The following is an 18,208-nucleotide window of genomic DNA, read 5'->3' on the forward strand; positions in this document are numbered from 1 at the left end:
CTGCTGCGGGGATGTGGTCTTGTGGTATGACGCTCGCTTTCGGATCAAAAGGTCCTGGGTTCGAGCCTCACTCGGCGCATAGTTGAGTCCATGGAAAAGGCTCTTTACTCAGTACCTGGCTGTTAACAGCTTTGTCCCTGTTGGGAAAAAAATTGTATCGCCTAACAGGCGTCATGACTCGATCTACACGTTACATGTTGCTGTTGATCAAGGACTTCATTGTAAAGTGCTCTGAGCACGTTTAGTGGATAGATATAAAAGGACAAGTTTTGTTGTTAAGGAATGTAAGGGTGCATTAAATAAAGCATTGTGACTCCATGAAGATGCACCACATAAACATTCATACTTCCTAGATTAAATGCTAAAAATTTCACTCGCTGGACCATGAAATTGTTTGAAAATTTTTTAATTTTTTTTTAATGTACATCAAAAAAATTACCTGTGATCTTCTTTTGTATTCTTTCCCCATCAATAATGCTTTTTCAAAAGTAGTGGTCCTCTGGTCAACATCCTTTGCGTACAAAATCTGAAATAACAAAATTTAAATGATTTGATCATGACATGACAAGGTTAGTAAAAATGTCAGTGCATGACATAACCAGTCGGATGGTGAAAAGGTTTGAACTGAGATATTGCCATAACTTAGACCTGTAAATGAGCTCTATAAAAATTGACTGAAACTCTTCGACAAACTGAAGATTCAATTATTTTTAAAAAAAATAAGGGCATCATTGGAGAGGAGAGTGATAAATACAATATATCAAAATAGTGGGTGTTATTTCTTACTGGAAGTCTGGAAGTATGACTGTCATAATTTGATGTAGAAGGAATGCTAAATAAGCATGTCATTCATATAGGTAAAGATGACTTCATCAAAGTCATATTCCTGCCTCTGGAATTTTTTTGACATAGAAAAATAATCACCATTATCATCTTTAACTTCTAGCCATGACCAATTGAATTTATTCCTCACATTTTTATCGATGCTCGACAAGTCTGAATTGCGATCCACGAACAGCTCAGGCATTGTGAGAACATTAAAATAATGTAGCAATGAGCAAACTTGATTTTCAATCAGTTAATGAGAGAAACAAAAAAGAAATAAATATGACTTCTGGCCAATACACTTCCAATACACTGAATTATTAGGCTAAGTAGAAATGAATTATCAATTGAAGAAACTTCGGCAGTCAGGCGTAGCGGTAGCGGACAAATCCAAAGAATCGAAATGAATAGTAAATCGCCACAGTGTAAACAGCAAGCACGCTTGAACAAAACAATGGCAGAAAACGTCCTAATTTGCGCGGGAATTAATTAGGCTACTTACCATTGTTCCTTATTATTAGGTACCCAATCAGTGAAGATACGGTCAACCAGTTTGTTTACAACGTGAGGCAATCGAAATGTGCTTTGTAGCAATCTATCCAAACTTTCGATTTGGAGGTGTCTACATAACGGACTTCCGGGCATTCGCAATTTAGATTATCATAGTTTTTGAGAGTCCCAGGTAATTGTGGTCAATTTTGGCTTAGACGAAACAGTGAAATTTATCGCTCGGTGGCTCAGTTAAAATTGGCTACAGTTGGGATCACGACGGATTGGAAAGTGAAAAAATAATTTAACGAAGGATGTGTGAAAATACCCAGGGAAGTGTTCAGACACGCCTTTTATAAAAAGCGTCGCTTTGTCTTGGCAATATATACATCGTTAATATAAACGGTCCCCATGAGCTATGCGTAGCGCTGTGGAACACTCCTAAACTCCTAATTATTTTACGGTCATTCGACTACGATTTGTGAATTCTTTCTTTTTTTATTTCTTTCTTTCTTTCTTTCCTTTTTTAAATATTTGAATTTGACAAATTGACTGATTTCAGCTAATTGACTGAGAATTTACAGGTCTAATAACTTCATGAAAAATCCCCTGATTTACTTCAAATAAAGATTAAAATGCTCTGAGGAGCATATTCTTTTAGAAAATGAAAAAAAAAAATGCAAATCCAAAATTTTCACCTTCCGACTGATTATGTCATGCACTGACACTAATATCAAAAACATCTAAAGAGCCATGTACAATTTAAGAACACAATAAGGCTAATTATGAACGCGTCATTTGGATCTTAATTTAAAACATTTTAGAATACTTTATCTAAAACACTTTGCTTTTAACTTTTAGAAATTTAACAGCTCTTGTGACCCTCTCAGGTCATTTCAGCATTAGAAAAAAAGTGAAAATCCATTGCAGTACAGCAGTTGGAAACAGCATCGCAATTATAGAACTCTTCTGGATAAAAACATTACTGTGAAATAATTGTTGAACCAAATTGTTTCACTTGCTACCAGGAAAAAAAATTTGCCTTCCTGAATGAGAGAATACTATTTAAATCTTGTATGCAATTTTCTGGACCCTATGTACAACATTCATCTCAGTGGCTGCTCGGCATTGGGGAACGATCCTCTGGCCTCTCCCACAGCCCACTCAGAGATAAAAGACTTAATCTGTGCTTATTTCAGAGCAAAGACACAAATTGTTTGTTTGTTTTTAAGGGTTTTACGGCGCTTGCAACACATTTAGGTTATATCAGCGCCAGTAAAAAGAAAGAAAACGGGATAGTAAAAAGTTCGAGAATTACAATAAAGCATCCAAGAAAAGGGAAGACAAAGGGGAATTGGTTCAAACAAGAAACAGGTGTAGATTCCAAAAGCACTCTATCAAATTACTTAGTTTGAGATCACTAAAAGTCTCATCCAGACACAAGTACAGGTCCCCGCTAAGAGGAACACACTCAAATGTTTTACAAATCATATATAATATAAAGAAAGCACGATACAGTGCATAACAGAGAGATGATTTACAAGGAAAAAAATATCTCCCAAAACTAACTATACATTTGACGATTTCCCTCACAGCCAGGGCATCTGGCCAGGACCAGGACAAAACCAAGTAATCCCATTCCAAGACAAAGACAGAAAGCATGTTGGAAAACAGATATAAGGGGATAGAAGACGCAGTATGTACCTCCCTGCCCACTATGGGAGGTCAGGAACCCCACCCAGAAGGAAGAGTGAAATTAGGAATGATTCCGCCAAAAGTGGAAGGGTTGGCAGGTATGAATGACCCACCTTGCTATGAGAATCGATGCGAGCCTTGATCTGTCCATCTAGGATGAGCTGCATCAACTCGTCTTCCAGGGCTGGCACAGTGGTATTGAAGGCCTCTGCCATCTTGTGCAGGTCAGCAGACAAATAAGGACTGAAGTACTGAAAAAAGGCAAAGATGAATTGAAAGCATTGATCTCATTAAAAAAAAAAAAAAAAATGAGCTTTTATATAGCGCAATATCCACTTAACGTGCTCAAAGCGCTTTACAAGGGGTCCCTGGTCAACAGCAACATTTAACATGTAGGACGAGACACGACACCTGTTAGGCGATATTACAATTTTTCGGACAAAGACAACGCTGTTAACGGCCAGGTACTCATTTTACACCCGAGTACGGTGAGAGAATGTGAGTAAAGAGTCTTTTCCAAGGACTCAACTATGCACCGAGCGAGGCTCGAACCCAGGACCTTCCGATCCGAAAGCGAGTGTCATACCACAAGACCACATAGCCGCACATTTCACTCTGATGAATAACTTTCCATTGAACTACTTGTGATTCAAATTCATACTTTTGAAGAGTTGTAGATCATTATCACTATCCACCAAATATGTTTTCTTCGGGTAAAAACCATCAACTTTACAGTATTATTCTAAAAATTCTATTTCTGTGGTTTAAACACGAGTAATGCGATATTATACAATGTCATAATTACTTCTCCAGAAGTCCAAAAAGGAAAAAAAAATTAAAAAATTATTATATACCCTTTCTATTTAGGAAAGGCACCATTTCTGTAGAAGCATTCTTACAATGGCACCCACAGCTTCCCAAACAATCCTTAACACCTCTGGAAAGAATGTTTAATTCACTTACCAAAAAACCATCGTGCTGAATACTACTTTATTCAAACTCCAGTTCAATCAATAAAATCTCAGACAATATTGTCAGTTAATTTAAGCTACCATCAATCCTTGCTCATATGTCTGTGAGGGAGAGCATCAATCATCATTTAACATTGAAATATGTACACAGTAAATAAAACAAAAATGCTCAAAACCTGATAGAAACATATATATATATATATATATTCAATAAATCTGAAAACTATCAACAAGACCGCTAGCTGGGTTGCATCAAGCATAAGAAATGAACTTACCCTACAAAGAGCCCTGTTTCTAATCTGAGTGTACAAGGTGTTGACATGGGGGGCTAAATACATATCTAGCAAAAGATTATCCTGGGGAAGAAGAAAATATAGGATTCAAACATTTATTTTTAGGCAATTGCCAATATAACACATACAAGGATATAATATATTCAACAACAAATCAAGTAAGTAAAATCAATAATGAAGCAAGGCAAACAATGATAGTAATAATGATAATAATAGTAATAATAATAATAATAATAATAATAATAATAATAATAATAATAATAATAATAATAATATAAATAGTAATAATAATAATAATAATAATAATAATAATAATAATAATAATAATAATAATAATAATAATAATTGTAATAATAATAATCATCATCATCATCTTCCTTATCATAATATAATACATGAGTAACATCCATTTGACTATTTCCCCTCTCAGCTAAGGCTAGGACAAAACCCAAGTCCTCTCATTCTGGAGCAAGAAAACACTGGAAGGACAACAGACATAAGGACGATGTAGGAGAGTAAAAATAAATCACTAAAGAACCCCTTGCCCATGGGTGCCAGCAGGAAGAAGTGCTGAAACCTGAAACTAAAATCTCAACACTTTGCCAAACCTGAAAATGTTCCTACTGAAAATGCGGCCTACACTTTACTCTTATTTCATCACCGTTTTTATACCATTATTAAATGATTCCACAGCAAACATATTGACACAATGAGGAAATTAATTTGATTTTAAAACCAACTTATAATACATAGTGAATAACTCACTAGAGAGTTCCGGTTTCACGAATCTACCTCCATACACTGAAAAGGTGGCTGAATCACGTTTTCAAAATTTTACCGATGCTATTAGATTATTTTACTCAAACCGGAGGTATTTGACTTAGAGATATCGTGAAACCGGAATTCCGGCATGAACCGGAAAACTGGCACCCATGCCCTTGCTCATAGGGCAGACATATTTCTGACAAGAGATCCTCATTGGCTACGGCTCAAGCATAAATTACAAATTGAGTAAAATGGAGAGGAAATAGTATTTCCGTCACATATTTGTTTTTTGTTTTTAAGGGTTTTTACGGCGCTTGCAACACATTAAGGTCATATCAGCGCCAGTAAAAAGGAAGAAAATGGGATAGTCAAAAGTTCTAGAATTACAATTAAAGCACCCGAGAAAAGGTTAAAACAAAGGGGAATTTGGTTCAAATAGGAAATAGATGTAGATTCCAAGAGCACAGTATCAAAGTACTTAGTTTGAGATCATCTAAACGTCTCATCCAGACAAGCACAGGCCCCCACTAAGAGGGGTTTTGTTTTGTTTTTAAGGGTTTTACAGCGCTTGCAACACATTTAGGTCATATCAGCGCCAATAAAAAGGAAGAAAATGGGATAGTAAAAAGTTCTAGAATTACAATTAAAGCACCCAAGAGAAAGTAAGACAAAGGGGAACTGGGAACAAATAGGGATCAGATGTAGATTCCAAGAGCATACCACCAATGTACTTTGAGATCACCTATAAGTCTCATCCGGACACAGGCACAAAATCCAACAAAGAGGAATACACTCAAATGCTTACATTATACATAATACAAGAATAACAAAAATGGAGAGATGATTTACAAGGAAAAAAATATCCACCAAAACAATAAATATGCATTTGACTGTTCACCTTGTACCCAGGACTCCGACCAGGGCCAGGACAAAACCAAGTAATCACATTCCAAGACAAAGACAGAAAGCATGTTGGAAAACAGACATAAGGGGATAGAAGACACGGTATGTACCTCCCTGCCAACTATGGGAGGTCAGGAGCCCCACCCAGCCACTAAGAGGGGTACACGCAAATGTTTTACTAATCATAAAATATCTTACCTTGATCTCAGCCAGAAGAGTCAAGCACGATGCATATTTGGATTCATGGAACTTGCTAATAATATCCCTCAGCTGGGGCTCTAACTCTAGAAATTGTTTAAATGAGCTGGGGACACAAATAAATGGCCATGTGAGCAAGGAGACCACTAGGGAATAAATAATGTCACAGGTCAGGACGGAAAACTAATGCAAGCCTGCCAACCCAGCAAAGCCAAAATACGTACTTTTAGTTTAAATTATTTTTTTAAAGCAAAAATAAAAGCCAAAAACAGTACATTATTCTTAAATAATCTGAAGAAGAAAAAAAAATCTTGTATTAAAAATATGGCTTGAAAAAGAATTAACCTACCCTCATCTTGCCAAAAACTCTCCAACTTGGGAGTTTTCTGGCCAAAATTTCAAATATACATTTTTAAAATGGAAATTCAAGGAGTGGCACTGAATTTGGCTGTATTTGACTTTACACAAATCACCCCCATTTGCCAATTATCTGTAAACGATAAATCATCCCTTCAATCCAAAGGTCTAATGTTTGAAAGTCAGAACTTACAAATAACTAGCTTATCCATGTACTCACCTACTAGATATCACATTTGTCTGAAGCTCTTTGCGATCAAATGTTGCAAGAGCACATAGGGCACCATAAGTAGCTACATTAGAAGGGGAAAGAAGCTGAAAGGAAATACAAGAAAGAAACAAAATTATAATATTAAATTTGACTTTTCGTCCAGTGCTACTTAATCTTGCCATCAATTTCACACAATTACAGGACTATAATTGGAGATCTCTTTTCAGTGAGAGCAAATAAAGTGACTGACTCAGCCTACAAGGAGGCTCAAGTTGCATCATCATTACCGCTCTCCTGGTGAAAAGTTAAAATATCCTAGTTAAGAGTAAAATTTAACATAATAATTGAAGGATTAAAATTGTTTCAAAAATGAAAATGCAATCAAAATCTATTTATCAATATTTAACACTTTCAGCACTGAGGCTATATTAGTATTTCCGTCACAAAAAGGCTGACACCTGATTGAGGCAGCATGAGAATGACAAGCAAAGACAAAGCGACATTTGAATTCGGCCCAAAATCTCAATTAAAATACCCCTCTAAGACCAACTGAATGTTCTGATGAAAGAAATGATACCACTGGTTCCAATTTATAATACTTTTATAGAAGGTAGGATTATTATTTTTGCCTTTCAAGAACCGCCGCACTGTGCGACCATTGGCCAGTAGAACAGGTTCTGCTCTGCCGCAAAGTGCGGCCAATGGTGCTGAAAGAGTTAATGGAAACATCCACCCATCTTCAATTATAAATTGATCACAAGAAAGCAATTCGACTCACTTCTGGGAAATCACAATAATCGAAATTCACTTGTAAAAAGTACTTGGCAGCAGATTTGTACTTGCGTGTTGCCAGATCTGCTAACCCTGCTGCACACTTGAGACGACTGGCAATGCCTTGATTGTTCTCTTTATTACTCTGTGAAGACATAAAAACGTTACTCACAATGTATTGTACTGTATAAGACGATTGACAATGAGAGTTAAAATATGAAATAATACCAAACTCAATTAAAAGTCAACTTTGTAAAGAAATCAGTTTAAACTATTGCACTTAAAGGTACTCTGAATTTCCAATAAAAAAATTGAAAAAAGTAAAACAAATTGTCCGGGATTTTCTCTCCTTTCATGGAGGTCCTGGAAGGATTTTTAGAATCCCATTTTTTTTCATAGATTTTATTTTTTCCTTTATTTTTAAATTATTTTTTTTTACATTGAACAATAAATGATGTTTAATAAGTAAGTGGTGAATAATCTGTTAAATAACACCTGTTATTTAATAAAAATGTGTTTACATCAACTGATCAAATATAAAAAAAATGATTATCAAATGATGGAAAGATCCCTCACCTCAGAATTATCAGGAGTAGCTTCCGCTTTATTAACATAACTTTGAACATGAGACCAATTTTGAAGATATACACTAACCTTGAAGATACAAAAAGAAAAATGATACAATGATGACAACAGCAATAATAATGACAAGAAGACCGACGATGATGAAAAATAATGATTAATAATGAATATTCTGCATTTAGTAAATGTATGTCATTACAAAACACCAAAGTGTAAAAGTATTGCTAGAGATTAATGGAATAAACGAGTATGGTTTCCTCAAAATCATTCAAATGTCCTGAAAATTTCCCTAAGACGATTTCTTCAAACTTTGTTACATGTCCCGAAGTGTGTAAATCTGCTATTTTCACCATATTCTATTGAAACTTATAAAAAGCCAAATGCCTCTTTGCCCAACTTCAAGCATCTTCAGCCCTGTTAATTTCAGAATTAATTTAGTGATTTAAGAAAATAGCAAATGGCTGTATCAAAAATAAAAATTTTAATTAAATTCAAGTGAATTGGAAAAAGACAAAATAAATGTGAATATCATAGCATCTAATTAAATCCATACAAATATTTGGTAAGGAAGGTACATTTTTATCAATTTGTCATTGTTTTAGATATGACTGAATCTCAATACATTTACTTTCATAAATTTCATGTCAGAATTCAACCAAACAAGAATCTTATCTTTCAAATATGTAGTTTTTAAGGCAAAATCATGGTTTCAACACTAATGACAATAAAAACTTTAGTAGAGAAAAAAACCCCAAAAAAACAACCACACAACAAGAAAAATACAAAGTATATTTGGAATATTTCCTAAAAAACATGGACATAAAAAAAAAAAAAAAATTTTAAATGTCTCTCGATGTAATGTATATTTTATTTTAAATCCTTTCTTTATGACAAGTTGAAAATATTCAATTGTACTTCTTTTTTTTTTCCTCTAAAAAGTGATATGGACCGTTGCACTCCCTTTTTGCACTCTGATTCTAATCTGCCGTTTTATTAAAGAACGCAGCATGTGCTATTTGGTTAACATTGCATAATAGGAAAAACAACGACATAGTAATAGCCAAAGTTACATATACAGTCTACTTACTTTGATGACATTTAGACACATATTGATAACATGTTTGGGGCTAGTACAATAGTCTCTGGCGCGGGAGAAACATTTGAGGGCATTGCTGAGGTCACCGCATTCTACATAGTGATCACCAAGGTCATCATGCCCACGTCTGAGAGGAGGAAATAAATAAATAAATGAGTTGTTTTTTTTTAATGTGTAAATTAAAATAAGAAATTTCATACAGGTAGACAAGACAAGATTAAGTTTACAAGCAGCAGCATAACAGCATATGTAAGATGGTAAAATCGTATGTTGTTCCTGTTACCTTTACAGTCTTGCTTAGAAAGTCTATGATTCCTCCACACTACCATAACAATGGATTTATTGTGTACCTGTTACATTAACAGTCAAGCTTAGAAAGTCTATGATTCCTCCACACTACCTTAACAATGGATTGTTTTCTTCTCACTTAAAATCTAAAAAGTTGTGTAAATTAAAATGATGAATGTTAAAAAAAATTATTTTTTAAAATTGAGCTTTTATATAGCGCAATATCCACTGAACATGCTCAAAGCACTTTACAAGTGGTCCCTGGTCAACAGCAACACTTAACATGATGACGCCTGTTAGACGATACTTTTTTTTTTCCGGATAGAGACAACGCTGTCAACGGCCAGGTACTCATTTTACACCCGAGTACGTTGAGAGAATGTGGGTAAATATCCCTTTCCAAGGACTCAACTATGCGCTGAACTAGGCTCGAACCCAGGACCTTCCGATCCGAAACCGAGCGTCTTACCACAAGACCCCACATATTGCATGTTGAATTAATCAGTGATGATACTCACAAAAAGTCAAAAAGGAGGAAAAGTCTCGGAAAAACGGAAAACTCACCTAGAACATTCTTGCACCACAGGAAAGTAGGCAGGATGACTTCTTTTGAGTACAATTTTAAAACGCCCGGAGTCCAGTAAAAGGAGGAATTTTTTATATATATATTTTTTTTTTAAAAAGGAGGTATTTTTTAAAGATTTATTATATTAAAAAAAAGTAAAAGGAGGAAATGAAGGAAATATCCGCGGATCGAGGATCTGAGGAGGAAAACCGAGGAAAGGAAAGAAAACCGCGGATTTCCGCGGAAAAGTATCATCACTGATTAATAACAAAAAATGTGTGGCTACTCATAATGTCCATTCTCTCCACAACCAACCTGATGCTTTCTTTAATGCTGTTACTTTTGTAGTTCTTCAGATCGGTGTCCAACTTTTCCAATTTGAGAGCAGCTTTCTTCGAGGTGACTTCAACCCACTGCGTGTCCACTTGAGTCACACTAGCTACATCAGGAAGGTTGTTTTGACCATTTGTCACCCCTTGTCTGGCTCTGAAGTGATATTTAAAGAAATAAATACACAACAAAAAGGAATTGTATGTATGGCTACACAGTGGTCAAAAATTTATGTGAAAAATGAAGAAAAAAATGACCACGTATGCATAACTATAACAGATCACAAAAGACCATATGTTATAAACTGTAAAACCGAATTTTCTTTCCACAGCATTTCCCATATGTAAAGAATGGTTTATGAACAAAATAATTTCTACCACAAAAACAGGATCATAAATATTTCTGATATGTTGTAAAAATAGAAAAATGACAAATCAATACACGAGAAAATATATACATTCGGCAAACAAACAAAAATTTAAAAATAAATAGATAAACAACAATAATTAAATGAATAGACAAAAAGTAAATACTTGGAATCGTCTGTAAAGGACAGGTCTAGCTTATTTGATATATAATTAACTATCATAGCTGCCAACTCTTCAAAATGCAAAAACGTATTATACTCGGTGCGGCGCGGACGCCCAATTCATGTCTTAAAATGGCATATTTATTAATGTACTTAAGTACTAGAATGGTCAGAACTGTAATACTAAGAGAAGCTTACCTTTATCATCATACTGGGTAGGCATAAGTGATGGGGAGGTGGTGTAGGCAAAAATTTTCTCCCAAGATAATTTTTATCAGATTTTCTTTTTTTTTTCTGGATTGGCAGCTATGAACTATTTTTAAAAAATGATTAAAGAATGAGACGTTTACCCTGAAGTTGCAGCTGCAAGCCTGTAATGAACCAACTGGTAGAAGCTAGTGTTGTACGTGGTCTGCATGACGTATTTAATAGCCATCTGCAAAGCCTCCACTTTCAATGAGTTGCAATGCTCGGCTATAAATAGCAACCTGTGCAATCTTGCTAACCCTGTGTACTGTGATGCATAGTGCTCCAGGTCCTGGTGGGAGATCAAACAATAAATATAAAGAATTCAAGCAACTGTGCTGCAGTCGTAACATGAAAGGGTAAAATGGGGAGCAGACACCGGAGTAAGATAATCGAAAAATGGATACTTGTGAAATTAAGCTATAAAAAAACAGGGAAAAAAAAAATTCTAAAATTATGAAAGCAAAAATGGGACACCATTACACAATACAGCCATGACCCAAAACAGCAGTATGTTTGGTCTATTATATAATAATATAATCTAGATTTAGAGATATTTCTGCTCGTCAAAAAAAAAAAAAAAGCAAATCCTAGGATGTGCAAGAGTCACTTCCATACATATAAACAGTAAGTTGTGCGGCTGTGTGGCCTAGTGGCATGACACTCGCTTTCGGATCGGAAGGTCCTGGGTTCGAGCCTCGTGCTCGGCGCATAGTAGAGTCCTTGGAAAGGCTCTTTACTCACTTTCTCTCACCGTACTCAGGTGTAAAATGAGTACCTGGCAGTTAATAGCGCTGTCTTTGTCAGTAAAACTGTAATATCGCCTAACAGGCGTTATGTTCCGCCCAACATGTTAAATGCTGCTGTTGACCAGGGACTCCTTGTATAGCGCTTTGAGCACATTTAGTGGATATTGCGCTAAAAAAAGCTCAATATCAAAAAATAAAAATTTTCTAATTTATTTTCTTAAAAATTTTCTCATATAGCCAAATCAGGAGAGTCCCGATTTTATCAGGACAACTGGCCGCTATGCAAACTACATCCCAAAAAAAATCAGCATGCTTCTTGTTGGAGATCAACTGACTATCACCTGTCAGATGTGCTTTCATTATACAACAGATGTTATCCCATGGCGTCTTGACTGCTAACAAGATGGTTTGTGGTTCCATCTCAGCCTAGGCAGGTGGATTTTTTCAGGAATACTGCTTGTGCTTTAACCCTCTCCTTACCAACTATAGGAAAATCGTCACATTTGTTACGATACAACCAACATTTTTCTTATTCAAATTTCTCTTGTACATCATAAAATTTTAAAGAAATGAACAGTGTGTTGTAGAGCATGTTTTGCTAGAGAAATTATTTATCGCAATAACTTTACTGCTATTGTGTTTGAGTGATAAAAACTATTTTTTTTGTTAGTTGGGTGTGAAGTTTTGGGGAAAATCCTGAAAATGGCTGGTAAGGAGAGGCTTTAACTTTAATTGGCTCAGCGATTCAAAAGCTTTAGTCCTCTAAACTCCTCTGGGACTTAAATTATAGTTGAATACGAGAGAGATGAAAATATCCATTGGACAGCATTATTTTCTAGAAAGTGAGAGAAGCTGTTTGGTTTTCAAGCCAAGCATAAGGAAGCACAGAATAATACACTAATCAATCATGGTCAAGCACTTTCTGTCGTAAATAAACAGGTTTGAAATGATAGACACTAATTCTACAACTACAGTACCAATATTGATTGTAAACAACATGCTTCAAACATCTGATTAGAGTAATGAGTGGAATGGTTTATTGAATATGAATTATATTGTCCTTGACTTTAACATTTTCACAGAAAATGTTAATCTACACTAAGAGTAGCCTCAGAGCAACGCCTTGTCCAGTGAATGACACAGTAAAGGGTCTAGAGCAACGGTGGTGTGAGATAGGCCTCAGAGGCACTGATCACCTACTATTAGGCTGTGTGGATAGATCGCCAAATAGCACCCTAGAGAACAATAACCTCATAATTGAAGACCTAAAAACAGTGTGTAATAGTCCATTCCAGAACAAAAAACCTTACCCACATGTTCATCTGCGGTGATTTTAACCTTCTGGGTATCAAACGGGAGGACAACAGCACAGATAAGAGGAAAACGGAGAAAGCTTTCATGGAATGTTTCAGAGATTTGTTTCCTGCACCAACATGTCAAGGAACCAACCCACCGCCGAGGAAAACAAACCCCAAACAAATTAGATCTTATCTTTACTAATTAAGAAGACATGATTGAAGAGATAAGTATCGAGGCACCTCTTGGTAAAAGCCATCATGCTTTGCTGACTTTCGAATTGAAATGCTACAAACCCTCTGTGAAAACCAACCCCTGTGAATGGAAGTCATGATGATGACGATGATGATGCAAAAATAATAATAATAATAACATTAATAAAAATGATAAGAAGAAGAAGAAGAAGAAGAAGAAGAAGAAGAAGAAGAAGAAGAAGAAGAAGAAGAAGAAGAAGAAGAAGAAGAAGAAGAAGAAGAAGAAGGTACACTCACTAAATAATAAATCAAACTTTAATCTAATAACTCACAATTGAAGCATTTTCCACCACAAAGTTCTGTTCCTCCTCCACATTCTGGTTTTCTTCGACAACATCAACTTGCATTGGTTCCAAAGAAGACTATAAGTGGGACAGAAGAAAATGAATTTGACAAAGCATGGATCATTGGAGGAGGAGGAGGAATAAGATAATATTTAATCAATTTTATAGAGAATCTGTAATCTAAATGAGGCCCATCAGGAAACTTTAGGTTATGAAATGAACTGAACCCCTTTTGCCTCAACTGACAATGTCACTTTAGAGAAACATAATTGTTAGGGTGTCATTTAAAGAAGTCTGAAATTTATTTATTTATTTTTTTTAAATTATAATTTACATGGCAATAAGTGAGGAGTGAAATTTTAAAGTTTATAAAAATGAGTCGCCTCACCAAGACTTGTAAAAATGAGTAACATTTCATTGAAAAATACTCCTGTCAAATTTACATGAAAAATTGAGGGTCTTGCACACTTTTCATTTTTAATGTAATTGCCACCATCCCGCCTTTCCACAACAAGAACAGCATATTTTTATTTAAATCAATGTTCCTCTAATTCTAACTTTTCCAATACACGAAAGCAAAGCAGACGAAAATAAAGATAATCATTTTATGTTGATGCTCCTCGTTTTCATAATTTCATGCTTAATTTTGGACAGCTGCTTTGTTGAACTTCTGACGCCTCTTCCAGTTCGTCATCATAATTAAAGTCGCCAATTCAGTCAAAGACTTGAACAAGTCTCACAAGTTACAAGGGCTTTGACTTTGACTGGACAGCCTCTCAATAAGGTGACCAATGATTGAAATGGGACTTTAGCGTAAAGAAAAGAGGGTTGGTAACTTGGGGAAAACTCTGTCACAGATTTTGAGCTTTTTGCAATAGTAAATTTTGAGTAGTAAAATCACCATAACTTTGGAACTGTTTATCCTAAATTTAAAGAAAGGAATCATATTAAATGGTTTTTAAAGGCCTAGGTATATATGTCTATGGGTTAATTGCAGTACTCCTGCATCCTGTTAAGACTCCTACCACACTTGCTAATCATAAAAAAGGAAATAGCAATCAACAATACAAAGTTGAAAAAAAAAGAAATAGGGTGGGGAGGGGGGCAGAGCAAACCCAGTAGCAATGCAACTTTTAGAGGCAAAATTCAATCTTAGACCTAACACCAAATTTTCCTGTTTTCATCAAAAGACAAGTAACGGCAAAACGATTATAGATACATAATTGAAGTCCGAATTGCGGTACTCTGACTGCTCTCTTGGTGGAAACGCTGTATTTTCCATTAACAATAATAAAGATAAAAGCAAACTTATCTGAAAGCAAAAAATTAGCTTCGCTGTTAAAGGGTTAAGAACATCTGCGAGCTTCCTCGACATGTTCTACGTCACCAAGCAACATGTCTCCCTGCATCCCCCCCCCCTTCCTCCAATCTGACGATGGTGGTGGCAATGGAGTAGTGGTGGTGACTGCGGCGACGGATAAAAAAGGCCCTTTTCCTTTTATTCAATCAATTTGACTGTTGTGGACCCTAGTCCTCTCTAAAAGTACAAGAAATAATACTCACTTTTTTTCTACTCCAACGAAAATGTCTACCCCCCACCGGTCTAATTATTTGTAGCAGACGACAAATTTCTCAAAACGGTCATGTGACTCTAAAAAAAACACAGGAAGTCCACGAATGCTTATATACAGTATTTCCTTTAAACCATGTAAACAACGAAATTTCGTTTTGAGTCGACTCAACGGGTCAGATTGGGCCGGTATTATTTAATGAACTAATGTTTGAAAAATCAAAATGTTTCTTAGAAAGTTGAAAGATGCTAGTTTTTGAAACAGGGGTAGGCTTTAAAAAAGGCTGCGGTTATTCAGAGTCGACTCTGAATAACTTTCTCCGGTTATTCAGAGTCGACTCTGAATAACTGTCTAGGGTTATTCAGAGTCAGGGAGTCCACTCTGATTAACTGTAGACAGTTGACTCTGAATAACTGTCTACAGTTATTCAGAGTCGGGGAGTTGACTCTGAATAACTGTCTACAGTTATTCAGAGTCGGGGAGTCGACTCTGAATAACTGTAGACAGTTATGAGTGATGAACTTCCAGTTACCAACCACACGCTTTTTCTGTTTGTTTTTTTTCTTCTCTCCCACCTCTGTTTAACCCTACGGGAAAAAATCGTTTTACTTCGTATTTTCTTGTCTCTTCTGTCATGGCAATTTTTTGCATCCGTGATTTGCATTGCGGCCGCAAAATTTGCAATTTTTTGCAAATTGTCGAGATTTTGAAAAAAAAAAAAAAAAAAAAAAAAAAGAAATATTTAAACAAATATAGTGGGGACCAGTGATGATAATCTTCCGCGGATTTTAGGATTTGTTCATAAATGTTCCGTTGTTTTTGGTCATGTCAAACATTTTCTGCTCAGTGGTAGTTCAGGGGGGAAAAAAACAATAATATGCCTTCTATCATTTTTTGACACCTCTGCTCAGTTGCATGAATTTTGGTGACACTCCTTTATTTATGACGTTAGTCTAGACACGCTGGCGCCAAATGTCAAAGGCAGCACAAGACACACGGTGGCCATGAATGAGAAGATGATCGAAAGGGAAGGGGATGGAGCAAATGGGCGTAAATATTTGTGTACTTTTTAGCTGTAACATGATAATACATTCATTTGACGATTTTATGAGGTTTATAAGCGTGTCTATTTTTTTTTCTTCCTTTTTAAGTTTTGTTTTGTTTTTGTTTGATTGTTCTGAATTTGTTAATAGAATTCATTACAACTTGTGTCTAATAAAACAATTTAAAAAAAAAAAAAATCAATTCATTAATTCTCTCTCTCTCTCTCTCTCTCAGCCACCCTTCTATCTTCATATTATGTTTATAGATATCATTTGGTAATAGAGAGATAATAAGTTAGGCTGATCGATTTAAGAAATGGTTGTTTATAAGCTAATTTAAAATTGCTTTGTTGATGGAATATGTTTTGCAATTGATTAAAGATTCTTATTTATAAGCGACTGAAGTTGAAAAATCGCCAAGTTTTAAGAATTTGGCACTAAAATTGCTAAAGTCACAAAATAACCGTAGTAAACTGGTATCAAATTGAAAGAAACTCATCTCGCAAGAACTCAACTCGATAATGTGATAGGCTACTCGGCTCTAAATATCTGTACACATGGTTATCCAGGGTCGACTCTGAATAACCATCTACAGTTATCCAGAGTCGACTCTGAATAACTGCCTACAGTTATCCAGAGTCGACTCTGAATAACCACTTCGTTAAAAAAAGAATATTTCTCTTTAACGTGAATGCATGTTCAAGGCGAATTGCACTTTTCAAAAAGTTTGGTAGGCAGAAGATCTAGGTCTCTAGGGTGTTGTTTGTTTTTCCTATTGGCATTGGGGTTAGTTAACGGAGTGTCTACGTACACGGTAACTTTAGGCAGTTTAGTGAGCAGCATCAGTGGGAGTCAAATTGTGACCCAAATCGCCCATAAAAGAAAATTATGACTGGAAATTACGTTCGCTTTTACTAAAAGTTTTAGAGGGGTTCAATTAAAGATGCATAATTTTGTTATAAAGAGGAATATCGCCTATATTTTGGTATCATAATCATTATTTTCGTTACCGGGCACCTAGCCTCAGGATCTACGTACAAGGTAACATTTATACAAGGTAACCTTGAATCTCGCTTTTAATGAACTTAAATGGGTTAAATTGTATTGTTTCAAAATAACACACAGAACAGACATACAGAGCGAGGTCTATCCATAGTTTGTATTGTAGCGGCAAACCAGTTACCGGAGCTACCGTGTACGTAGATCCTGAGGCTAGGTGCCCGGTTACCGTGTACGTAGACACTGCCTAACGTTAAAGGCAAAGGGACAAGGTTTTATTTTCTAGTTTCTAGGTTGAGGGAATATTTGGGTAGTCTCCCTTAGCACGAGCAGCTTTCGGAAGGCCTCCCACTTTCAATTTCATTATTTATGAATCCGCCTGTACCAAAAATGTAAAATATGTTCAAGGTGGCTCCTTGTCAAAGCCCTTGTTACTTATGAAACTTCTTTCTTTGGACTGAACTGAAGTGGCGACTATGCACTATGCTATGACGATGATTATGATGACTAACTCAGTCAACTGGAGGAGGCGTCAATGCAGCTATCCAAAATTAAGCATGAATTGTGAAGACGAGGAGCATCAACATAAAATAAATATCTATGATCATAATTACTTGGAACAATCCTGTTTGCGGCATTGCCAACAATTGCAATTTGTTTTCCAATCCGCGTCGTGATTCAGTTCAGTGAGGCTCTCGATTGTTACTTGTTACCGATCACCATTCCGGAAATGAAAACTAGCGCATGCAAAATACAAGGAATAATTGCCAGATACATTATAGTGAGGTCATTATATAATTTTGCCAAGGATTTATTCTCACCCTTTTTCGTAGTTATGCGGTATATTTGACACAAAATAAATGAAAATTTTACTATGCGAATTCTCTTACACAAGTAA

The 18,208-nt window shown here is 35.7% G+C and overlaps 1 protein-coding gene across 4 annotated transcripts in view; it reads right to left on the reverse strand.

Moving 5' to 3' along the window:
- The window catches only part of LOC144973558 (COP9 signalosome complex subunit 1-like), a 29,048-nt gene that overhangs the window by 10,492 nt on the left and 348 nt on the right, over nt 1-18,208 (reverse strand). For 2 of the 4 annotated variants that reach the window (XM_078916158.1, XM_078916159.1), the window contains exons 2-12: nt 13,686-13,775; nt 11,219-11,406; nt 10,325-10,495; nt 9,148-9,283; nt 8,055-8,132; nt 7,486-7,623; nt 6,717-6,811; nt 6,140-6,245; nt 4,256-4,336; nt 3,123-3,260; nt 440-526 (exon numbers count right to left, since the gene is read on the reverse strand). In XM_078916158.1, coding sequence (XP_078772284.1) covers nt 440-526; nt 3,123-3,260; nt 4,256-4,336; nt 6,140-6,245; nt 6,717-6,811; nt 7,486-7,623; nt 8,055-8,132; nt 9,148-9,283; nt 10,325-10,495; nt 11,219-11,406; nt 13,686-13,775 — 1,308 coding nt within the window. Of the gene's footprint in view, nt 1-439; nt 527-3,122; nt 3,261-4,255; nt 4,337-6,139; nt 6,246-6,716; nt 6,812-7,485; nt 7,624-8,054; nt 8,133-9,147; nt 9,284-10,324; nt 10,496-11,218; nt 11,407-13,685; nt 13,776-17,924; nt 18,066-18,208 lie in introns of those variants that run through there. The other 2 variants (XM_078916160.1, XM_078916161.1) reach the window with 2 other exon arrangements.

Source organism: Berghia stephanieae, chromosome 5 (genome assembly GCF_034508935.2).
Source record: "Berghia stephanieae isolate SIO BIC M18660-M18661 chromosome 5, UCSD_Bste_1.3, whole genome shotgun sequence".
Taxonomy (NCBI): Eukaryota; Metazoa; Mollusca; class Gastropoda; order Nudibranchia; family Aeolidiidae; genus Berghia; species Berghia stephanieae.